General features: G+C 37.3%; 1 protein-coding gene across 1 annotated transcript in view; it reads left to right on the forward strand.

Annotated features, from left to right (window-relative positions):
* The window catches only part of RUS5 (root UVB sensitive protein (Protein of unknown function, DUF647)), a 236285-nt gene extending 231463 nt beyond the window's left edge, over positions 1–4822 (forward strand). The window contains exons 13-14 of the mRNA XM_089443645.1: positions 4067–4162; positions 4406–4822. Of these exons, the coding sequence (XP_089299771.1) occupies positions 4067–4162; positions 4406–4714 (405 nt within the window). The 3' untranslated portion in view covers positions 4715–4822. The remainder of the gene's footprint in view (positions 1–4066; positions 4163–4405) is intronic.
* The last annotated feature ends 7294 nt before the right edge of the window (positions 4823–12116 follow it).

Genomic DNA, 12116 nt, shown 5'->3' on the forward strand with positions numbered 1-12116 from the left:
TTGGCACATCCCGGACATACACCTTCTTTCTCTACTTCGAATTCAGGCATCCCTGTTACCATCTGTCTTACATCGGGTAGAGCTTTGTAACGAAGGTGGGCAAACCTCCGATGCCAAAGTTCAGACTAAAGAGTTGTGTCACAAGACATGACACCTAGCGGACTTCCATCGACCTGATATAATGAATCAACACTAAACCCAAGAGTAAAGGCATCTTTAACATTATTTTTCCATATACATACCTTGCCATTGCTGAAGGTTACCTTGTAGCCTCTGTCTTCCATTGCCAAGATGGACGCTAGGTTCCTTTTGAGGTCAGGTGCATTTAATACATCCTAGAATTTCTAGCCTTCTTGAATGCTTGTCCTCTTCCTTGATTCCCAGCTCTCCTCTTACCTTTGCTGTTGAATTTGTCATTCCTTTGATTGCCATCAGAGAGATTTCGAGTTGCACCACTGCATATTGTACCATGCTTCTCTAATCATGATTATCATCATGCTGCCCATGTCCATGATTTTATCCATCATAATGCTGCTCAAGCCTCAAACTAGTGTGCATCATCATCATGCTATCCTATATGTCCATGATCTCATGTTGCCCTTTATGTCCATGATCTCATGTTGCCCTTTATGTCCATGATCTCATTCATCATGATGCTCATGATCTCATACATAGTGACTTGCTTTATCGCAAATGTAACATTGTCATTTTCTTCTAGCCTTAGGTCCAGCGTTTCCTTTTGATTTAGTCCCGGAATTATTTCTTTTCTTAGCATGAGAAGAAAAAGCAACAGGAGGACCTTTAGGCATGGGCATTTCTTGCTCTTCTTCCCTTGTTTCTTCTTCGATTTTCCATTTGTTCCATGCAGCAGTGGATGCATTTGATGGAGGCTCAACAGTATTGCCTCTTACATGGTCTAGCACTCCTTGATCTTCTAGGGTTAGATCGATAGACATCTTCCATGCGTGATAGTCATCTTTCTCATGGAGCTTGTCTTCGGCAGGAAAGAGTGTTGAGGACCCCATAGTTCTTTTAGGATAGCCTTGCCAATATTCTCTTCGATGATTGCTCTTGCTCTTGCTTGGGCTTTGTCTTCACCTCAGCTCTGATACCATGTTGAGTTATGGTATGTTCTATGCTTATAACAATTTATTTCTTTTCCTTATTATATTCCAAAGATTAGCAATCACACGTACATAAAGTAAAGTGTAGATAGAACATTAAACGATTGACAGAAAACAAGCCAAGACCAGAGACACAAGATGTGGCGGCTAGCCAGGGACAAACCCCACAATGTGTGGGGAAACCCTTTGATCAAATCTTCTTTTATCTTCAATAATTCAGCAGAGAGAAATAGTACAATAAATCTGATTCATATCAGCAGTAGCAAACCCTAGATCAACAACATCAGCGTTAGCGGCTTCATTATCAAACTAGGGCAGACGATATCTTGCAAACCGTTCGTCGGATTGACTTCATTCCACCACCAAAAGTTGCGGCTTTCAGAGGAGGTTCAGATGAACCTATAGCGCAGTTCCAAAGAGGAGATCTTCTAGGCCACGCAGGTCAATCTTTACTTTTGCAGTTGCAGCTTCAGTTTCAGCAGTTTCCGGCTTCAAACTAGGGCAGTCGATATCTTGCAAACCGTTCATCGGATTGACTTCATTCCACCACCAAAAGTTGCGGCTTTCAGAGGAGGTTCAGATGAACCTACAACGCAGTTCCAAAGAGGAGATCTTCTAGGCCATGCAAGTCAATCTTTACTTCTGCAGTTGCAGCTTCAAATTCAACAGCTTCCGGCTTCACATGTGTGAGAGAGAGACCCATTTCAGCGCAGTAGAGAAGAGACTCATTTCTGCGTAGTAGAGAGAGAGAGAGATGTGATGAGATGAGTGAGTCCAAATGAGGAAAAGTCCTCTTATATTTATACACAACGTTGGTGGGTGAATAGATGCGACTGTTGGGTTTTTGAGCCTACATGAGTTGTAGGTCGGCTTGAGAATAATTCCATAATCAAAATAAATTCATATCTCCATGAATACTTATCGGAATCGGATGATCTTTATATCAATCCTACACCTCTTGACGAGAGGAATCTAATAAAAATATTATCAGCCATGAATAAGATGACCCACATGAAGTTTTTCCTTGGTTGCAATTTTAACACTTTGGCACTTGCAAGATGAATATAGAGGCGAAGACACAAGATCTAGAAGAATCTAAAATAAAACCCAAAAAATTATTACTTACAAATGAGAAAATTAATTTACAAGGGTTAAAAATAATTTACAAATTATCTACAATAATTTACAAGGGATAATAGGCTCTAATTAGCAAATAATTCATTAATAGCCCAAAAATAAATTTTGCAAGATAATTTGATGAAAATAATTTTAATTTTATTGCAGAAACACAAACGCTGCAAAACAAATTCGTTAGATAAGCTCAGGGTCAAAACAAAATGCAATCACCTTGAAGTCCATCTACTTGGGTCATACCCAAGGGCTGAATATCTGAAGATATCTACACATAATATCATGAGGACTACTGACCGTCACAAGGGCTGAATATCACGAGGATTACTGACCGTCACGAGCCCTGAGATTCTTCCATCTATAGTTCTAGTATCTATCGTATTTTGTATTTACCATTTTTCACCTATAGTATTAGTGACTCAATATCTTTGTAATACATTTTGATTTTGATAACTAAACGAGAAAACTACAGTTTATGGTTCTAATTTCCTATGTGTTTGTCATTTCACCATCATTGATGTAGTAACTAGTTGTATCAATATTTGTAAATGTTCTAGTTTCTAAAAAATTTGGATCTTTATGTCTATATTCATTTTTGTATTTTTAATTTGTGATATATATATATATATATATATATATATATCATGTCTTCCATATCTTGTTTCCAGGGTTGACATGACCCATGTCCAACACTTGTATTTCCTTGTCCTCCATGTCCCATGTCCTTGTGTCAATGATTGAGCTTTCCCAATATCCTATCAGATAAGGGACCTCCTCAAGTGGGTTGCTTGGGGTAGCATTGTCCCTAAGGTGTTTCCCCATCTTTGAAACATAGGGGCTCAATAACAACTTCAACTTCCTTTCTACTATACAAAAGGTAAAGGAGCTTTGTGGTCTCTATAGCAAAATGTGCAATTAGAGTGGGTACTTTACCACTATAATGGGCTTAAAGCTCAGATACAATGGAGAAATCTAGCTGACGATTATGAGCCTCTACTACCATAATTTGGTATTTGTAGAAGAGCAAGATGAAAAGTTGAGAGTCTTCTAGCTGCAACAAGGCAAATGACTTTCAATAGATTACATAAAATTGCATTAAACATGAAAAACTAGCATATGCCATGCATGCATAGTAATATTAAATGTAGGAATTGTCTACTATAAGTGATTGACAACTATTATGTAACTAACCTTTCACCAGCATGGGAGATCTAATGCTAGAATTACTGTTATCATTTATGTTTTCCACATCGCAAAGATTTATTCTTCAAATCTGTGTTAGGTGCATACTGACAACGTATTTGTACAATCTATATGACTAGCCTATAGTTCATGTTGTGTCATTTATCTCCCAATGTGATACTTTGCTTTTTGTGCTTAAGGCTGTCCCTTGTAAACCTTTTAGATCCGGCTTTAGTCATATGGTCAATCAAACAAATGGAGTATGTTATGTTACGTGTATATCTATAACCAAAAGAAAACAATAATAGAATGGGTAGATCAAACCTTAGTTATATAGCTAATCAAATAAATAATGTTATGTCTTCTTAGTATATTTATAATCAAAAGGAAAACAAGAATAGAACGGTTGCATTGAAACTCCAAGGACAACGTGTGACATATGTGTCTATAGACACAGGTTGGTATGCACCTATGCCAAGTAACTGACAAATGAGATATATGTGTATACCTTCCAAGGTTTGTTGGATGTATAAGGTGCATAAAATTCGTTTATGTGGAATCTTAAAGATTATGAATGGTTTTATTTTTATTGATGATTTTATCAATGTCATTTTTATTTGACCCAACAGCTAGAAGCATTGCTCGATTTATATAGGAAGGAGAAATACATTCTCATTGTAACTACAAATCCTTTGCGTGGAAAAGAAGCTTGCATTGCCTTCAAGGTACTTAGCAACAATGATTATTTTCTTCCTTTTCATAAGTCATAATAATCAAACATGGATCTACCACTTGGTTTTCTTTACCTCCTTTTTGTTTGGAGGGTTGTATATGAGGAGAATGAGATAATATCAATAAAGGAAATGTAGCATGTGTGTATAGAACGGAATTGTATTATATTATATTCGGTGGTTGTTGATGCCACATAATGGCAGAGAATTAATATGGTTTCCCCATTACCTTTCCAGGTAGGAGCCACAAGCATAACTGTTCTCCGTAGCATTTGGCAAACTTATTGGCTCTGTGTCCATGAAGAGCTTTTCAATGACGGAGATCATTTGGCTTTATCATCAAAAGAGAATGTCCCAGAGAAGGATTCATGCCATTTGACTAATCATCTAATGGAAAGTTTATTAAAGCTGGATGAAAATTTTGATGATTTTCTTTGCCAACTGGAAAATGCAGGATGGGATGTCAAGCAACTTGCTCTTAAAGTCCCAACCAAGGTAACTATTATAGAAGAAGATGAGATTGAAGATGAAAATAGTATCTCGTAAAATTGTTTCACTTCACTGTCAGTACATTCTTTTGTCAGTAAGCTGCCATCTTTCTTTCCTTAATGTAAAATGATTTTCATCCATAATGATCAAAGGGAATTGCATCTATGATATTCTCACGTTGCATCTTCAAGCTGAAAAAGTTCCTCTTTGAATGTTTCTTTTTCTTCTACGTGTGTTTAATGTATATGGTTCTTACCCCTTATTACATACTGGAAGGAGTTGACATTTTAAACTATAAAACATTTATATGAAGACAACTATAATACTTTCCAACAAGCACTCATAAACTCATAAAAATGCTTTAATGTCTTTGTCAATCCCCATAGTACATTGGGAAGAAAGAGACTTAGTATCACAGTTCTATTATAGCTTAATATATTTGTCAAAAAATATTCTCAAGATATACTTTATAGGCACACAGACTAGACAAGTCTGGCCATTATGTACACCCAATGCATCTTAATAAGAACTTATTCTTTAGAAAAGATTGTAATCTGTAGGCATATCTACAATCAGACATTATTTATATATAAATGTCCCCCATTTTATCACAAATCAAAGAAAAATTACCAAAACATTTGCAAGAATGATGTAAAACATGATTGTTCGACAAGTTCTGACAAAGGGAGTTTCCAAACACCATTTTTGTAATCTAACAATGTTATACTTAATAGACCCTAAAACAAGGCATTCTACTTTTGTAACATGCATAATGTCAAGATGTGAGTGATATTTAACTGGATCTGAAGAGTACCCAAAGGAGATCATCGGCATTATTTACTCGGAAGAAATAAAGTTGGCAACAAAAGCACCGTTTAGATTGGTATAAACACTTGACACTATAATTGTCTCAATCCACGGCAAAATTGGATATTTGAATTTTGCATACTATCTTTATCAAGGGGCTACTGAAGAGATCATTAATATATCCAGAGTTGCTATATGTAATTTGAGAAACTTATATTTTGTATAACCAAAAACAAATGTAGCCACTGTAGAAAATTGTTGCATGTTGATTAGATTTTATTGATATAAAATGGCACTATAAGTGGTTTTTAGATAATGCCTTTACATAGAATAAATAAGCCATTGGAGTCTGACAAGATTGATATCACTAATTATTAATTGTTAGTCTCTTTGACTAGTTTTTAAGCAAGAAAATGGCCATTATAGCTCTTACAAAATACAACCATGTAATTATTGTCATTGATAGTATACATAATAAAATGTAAAACTAGCAACTACCCCTTATCGTGCACAAAACACTGAAAAAATGTGATTTGTTAGAATGTACTCTGTATTATGTGGATGTGAACATAATCAATGAGTCGAGATGGTTATAGTTGGTAAAAGAATGAACACTGTTAGTAACCAGCACTGAATCCATGGATGTGAACGTAATCAATGAAGGGGGATGCTGATAATGATAACTAGAGGAATGAACAATGTTAATAGCCATTATTGAATGCTTCCTTTAGCTACATATATGTGAAGCTAAGTTGCACGAAACGGGGAAACGAAAACGAGTTTCCGAAACGGGAAGCGATACGAAACGCGACCTCCCCAAATTTTGGAAACGGGGAAACGCGAATATATATGTATATATATATATATATATATACATACATGTATATATATTAAAAATATTTAAAAATTATTATATATATGTGCAATCATAAAGCATTAATGATACATTATAATTTATTACATTTAAACATTAAGATTAAATCTACAACACATTTACTCATGAGTCATGAATGATCACATAATGAAAATAAAAAGATAGGAAAATCCAAAAGCAACCTTTATTATATATCCAAGGGCAAAATCTCAAAATCAGCGTGTTAGGATATTCCGACACATAAGAAATAGTTAAGTATAACTTGGTCTAGTATAGAGTTAGGTAAAGTGTGTTTCTTTACTATGTACATTTTGTAACTTACAATCCGATGGTCACGATATGTAGTGATCAGACGGTTCATTCTCTCCTCGGTATTACTGACACTTGATCCGTCGCTTAACACCCGATTGGTCCATGATCTCTATTTAAAGAGCATGGCAGGTCATTTGTAGGTTAACCATCCATGAGAGAAGCTTATGTAAATTTTCATTCTTTTATTAATAAATTGCCTGAAGTGGCCATGTTGGCTCAGGCCGTGGACTGTTTCCCTCTTTGAGGGTTTTAACCACATCAAAAGCACTGGTGTATTGATCTGTGATCTGTTTGTGAGCGGTGTCCTTTGGTGTTCTGTCTGAGGAACTTACCCTGTAAATTCCTACATCGTATCGGAGCTATTTGAGGGCCGCGTCTGTTGGTGATCCAAATCTGAAGCCGGTAGAACTGCATCCAACTGTCATTTCCTAGATCTACTATTTCTGACTGCTTTCGGGCCGAGAGGACTGCTCTGTTGTGTTAGGAGCATCTGTTCCAATAAGGAACCCCTTTCATTTCATGCGAAAAGATTTCCGATAGCCCTAGCTACGTCATTTTTAAGATTTGGAGGTATACAGTGTTTATTTGTAGTTTACGGTTATTTTCTCTCTGTTTATTTCGGTTTCGGTTTATTTAGCTTTTTGTTTTTTTATTACCGGATCTAGACCTTTCATTTCTACGTATGCTCTTTGCCCTGCGACTCTGTGCGATCTGGGCAAATCAGAAACAGAAAGGAAGGATTTTTCTCATGCGTATGCTCTTTTCCGCTGCGCCTTGGTGTGATCTCGGAAAATCAGAAACATTGAGGAAAATATTTAGTTTCCAGCTAAAGCTAACTTCGAGCCGCAAGGTTCGTTTTTTTGTATGTCCGTGTTGGGTTTTGTGTTTTTTGTTTTGTAGGGAAAAAGAGCTTTCTCAAAGCAAGCACACAACCCAAACCTTCAACCCCCCCTCTCTCTCTCTCAAACTTTTTGTTTAGCTCACTTGGTCCAAAGCTAATTTATGAGAGTAGAGGTCTTGAGTTCAAGTCTCCCTTTTGTGGGGGCAGATTTTTCATTTCCGCACATTCTCGCACTTCGTCGGCATCTCCATCAAATTTTCTTCAAAAAGCCATAACTTCTTCATTCGGAAGCCGTTTTCAGAGCCATTTTTTTTTAATCAGCCTAATTTTTCGAGATCTTTCCATTGGAACACTTAGTTTCAACATCTATAGCTTCAGTTTCTGTTAAAATGGAAAGTCCATGCCAAGTTATTCTTGACAGCACCAACTACTTCCAATGGTGGTCGTACATTGTGGATTTACTTAGAAGTAAAGGTCTCTACAGAATTGCCTCAGGCCAAGAAACCAAACCGAAAGGTGAAGATAAGGCAGCTAAATGGGAAAATAGGCAAGACCAAGCACGTGGGTTGATAGGGATGTCTATTTCTCCAGATCTTAGATTCCATATTGCAGAACTTGATACTCCTGAAGAAGCAATGAAACAGATCACTAAAGTTTTTGGAATTAAAAATGAACTTAAAGCCCATCAACTTGAAAATGAGTTTCTTACATTGGACCCCAATAATTTTTCTTGCATTGAAGATTTTTTGTCCAAGTTCAAGACCCTTAGACTTCTCTTGGAAGGTGTTAAGGTTAAGAAAGAAGATAGTGGCCTTATCTACTCCATTCTTACTAAGTTGGGACCAGCCTATTCTGTGTTTGTTTCCACCTTCCATTCTACAAGAGAAGCTTTCATTTCTCAAGGACAAGCCTACAAGTCCCCTTCTTTTGATTCCTTTTGTGATTCTTTAATAAGAGAACAAGAAAAACTCTTACACCTTGGTCTTCTTCATCTTGGAAACTCTTCTAAGAAAGCGTTAGCCACCCAGCAACAACCAAATTCAAAGAATCTTAAGAAGTTGTATCCTAAAAGGAATGGTCCTAAACCAAACAAGGGTCCTAAGCAATTTCAGCCTCAAAATGAAAAATCATTTCAACAAAATGATAAGACAAATAAAAACAAAGGGAAGAAGACTGATAGACATTGCAACTTTTGTAATCGAGATGGCCACTTAGAATCCAAATGCTTTAAGAAGATGGAAGCCTTGGAAGCAGCAATGAAGAAGCATAATATCCATTTGGAGCACTCTTCAACTTCAACTTCATCTTCAGGGATAGCACTTTCTGCATGTGGTTGTCAAGCATCTCGGTCTGGCTATGCACTAAATGTATCTTCTTCTTCTCATTCTCATGAGTGGCTCATTGATTCTGGAGCTTCTTATCACATGGCCAAAAACAAAGCCATGTTTTCTTCTTTAAATGATTGTAACACCAAAAATATATATATGTTGGTGATGATAGATCTCTTAGTGTTGTAGGGACTGGAACTGTTCATATAGACAATGGTCAATTTAATGATGTATTATGTGTTCCAACCTTATCCTGCAACCTTCTATCTGTATATCAGATAACTCATTCAGGTGAAGGCAAAATCGTTGAATTTTCACCTCACGATGTTGTAATTAAGGACCTAAGAGATCCTAGACAGATTTTAGCTACTGGAATTGCTGATGATTCTACAAGGTTGTATAAGTTTCACAACGTTGGGTCATCAAATCTTCCCTCGGTATTTGTTGCTCATAATGATGAAGTGAGCAAACTTTGGCATGAGCGATTTGGTCACTTAAACTATCGCTCTCTTCATAATCTATGTAAAGAAAATATGGTGACAGGTCTTCCAATGGTATCTTGTAGAGATGGTGTTTGTTTCGGATGTGTACTCGGAAAACATCATCGGGACAGTTTTGAAAAACGTGCCTCTTGGCACGCCTCAACCCCTTTATAGCTCGTGCATAGTGATTTATGTGGTCCACTTCCAGTTGTTTCATTCTCTGGCTACAAGTATTTCTTAACTTTCATTGATGATTTCTCCAGACGCACTTGGGTATACTTCTTAAAACTCAAGAGTGAAGTATTTAACATGTTCTTGGCCTTTAAGGCCTTTGTTGAAAAACAATCTGGACATCAAATTCTTAAGCTAAGATCTGATAATGGCGGAGAATATGTTAACAACAAATTCATCAACTTTTGCATTGAGAATGGAATTCAAATGCAACATACTATTCCATATACTCCACAACAAAATGGTGTAGCTAAAAGGAAGAATCGCACCTTAAAGGAAATGGCTAATTGTATGCTTCAATCTAAAGGACTTAGTCTTAATTATTGGGCAGAAGAAATTAACTGTGCAAATTACATAATAAATCGCACTCCTACTAAGGTTTTAAAGAATATCACTCCAGAAGAAGCATGGAGCTCAATTAAACCAGATGTAAGTCACTTTCGTGTTTTTGGAAGTGAAGCATGGGCCCATATTCCAGATGAGAAACATAAAGCTTTAGAACCTTAGAGTGAAAAATGTATTTTGGTTGGATATTTTGAAGATGTCAAAGGATATAGACTTATTCCACTTAAGTCCAAAAATGTTATCATTAGAAGAGATGTAAAGTTTGCTGAAAATATATTGGCCTACGAGCCTAGTTTGGCGGATGTGCCACCTCTCCCTATCTCTTCTACTTTTGAAAATATTTCTTCTTCAGATGATGAAAGCGAGGATGAAAATCCTCTCCCACCTTCTCAGGATCCTCCTTCAGCTCCTCAGCTTCCAAAATGGGTTCGTGCTACTCGGGATGCAACAGGTGATCTTGTCGGTGATCCTACAGATCAGCGATGTACACGTTCTCAGTTTGATAGAGCCTCTTCTTTACTGGCTCAAGCTTCAGTGAATTATGATCCTGACACCTTTGCAGAAGCTTCAAGCCATCCAGATTGGGAAGCAGCTATGAATGAAGAATATCATTCATTATTGGCAAATGATACATGGGATCTTGTTCCTCTACCAAAGGGACGAAAACTTGTTAGATGCAAATGGGTTTACAGAACCAAGTATGGACTAGATGGGAAAGTTGATAAACATAAAGCTCGTCTTGTTGCTAAGGGTTTTTCACAAGTTGAAGGCATTGACTATACTGAAACCTTCTCCCCGGTTACCAAAATGAACTCTATCCGCCTTGTTCTTTCCCTTGCTGCCTCTTTCAAATGGGAAGTCCATCAGATGGATGTTAAATCTGCCTTCTTGCATGGGGACTTGCATGAAGAAATCTATATGGAACAACCTATTGGCTTTATACAAACAGACTCTAGCCTTGTATGTCGGCTTAAGAAATCCCTTTATGGTCTCAAGCAAGCTCCTCGAGCTTGGTATGCCAAAATGGATAACTTTTTTTTAGAAAATGGTTTTTCTAGGTGTCATTCTGACAATACGGTCTACACCAAGAAGGTGGGCAAGTCTCTTATCATTCTTTTTCTTTATGTTGATGATCTTACCCTGACTGGTAGTGATCCCAACCTTATAAACCATGTAAAGTCTAGCCTTAAAAGGAAGTTTGAAATGACAAACTTAGGACACTTACATTATTTTCTTGGTCTTCAAGTCTTGCAATCCAAGGAAGGTATTTCCCTTTCCCAGTCCAAGTATGCCTGTGATATTCTACGCCATTTTCACATGGAAGACTGTAAGCCAGCCCCTTCTCCCTTTCAGTCTGGAGTCAAACTTTCAGTCACTTGTACTTCTCTTGAAGTTGATGCTACCTTATACCGTCAACTTGTAGGAAAACTTTTGTATCTCACCCATACTCATCCTGAGCTTTCCTTTGTCGTTGGCCTTGTTCCTCGGTTTATGCAAAATCCACATGAAAGTCATTGGAAAGCAACTAAAAGAATACTTCATTATGTTCGAGGTACAGTTCAGTTTGGGATTCATTACAGTGCCGAAGCAGCGCCTCTATTGGTTGGTTTCACTGATTCCGACTGGGCTGGTGACCCTGATGATCGGAAGTCTACTGCGGGTTATGTGTTCACTCTTGGTTCAGGACCTATTACATGGGCTTGCAAGAAACAAGGTGCCATTTCTCTTTCTTCAGCAGAAGCAGAGTATCGTGGTGCCGTAGAAGCTAGTAAGGAAGCCTTGTGGCTTTGTCAGATCCTGTTAGAGTTTGGCTTTCAGCAGCAGCATCCGACTACACTTTGGTGTGATAATCAAAGTGCCATTCAACTATGCAAAGATCCAGTCCAACATCAGCGCAGCAAACACATTGAACTGCACATGCACCTCATCAGAAAGCTCATTCATGACCATGTTCTTGAAGTGCAATATTGTTCAACAGATGATCAAGTTGCAGACATCTTTACAAAGGCTCTCACGAAGGCACAGTTTACTAAACTTCGATTTATGGTTGGAGTTCAGGAAGTTGTTACTAAGGGGGGATAGGTTCTATTGCCTCCTTCCTTCTCCTACTGTGTCATATTTGTAAATCCTTCAATCCTATCCCAAGTTGTTCTTAAGGGGGGATGTTATTCCGACACATAGGAAATAGTTAAGTATAACTTGGTCTAGTATAGAGTTAGGTAAAGTGTGTTTCTTTACT

Source organism: Pinus tabuliformis, chromosome 9 (genome assembly GCF_031772625.1).
Source record: "Pinus tabuliformis cultivar Carrire ecotype Pingquan chromosome 9, CPIR1, whole genome shotgun sequence".
Classification (NCBI taxonomy): domain Eukaryota; kingdom Viridiplantae; phylum Streptophyta; class Pinopsida; order Pinales; family Pinaceae; genus Pinus; species Pinus tabuliformis.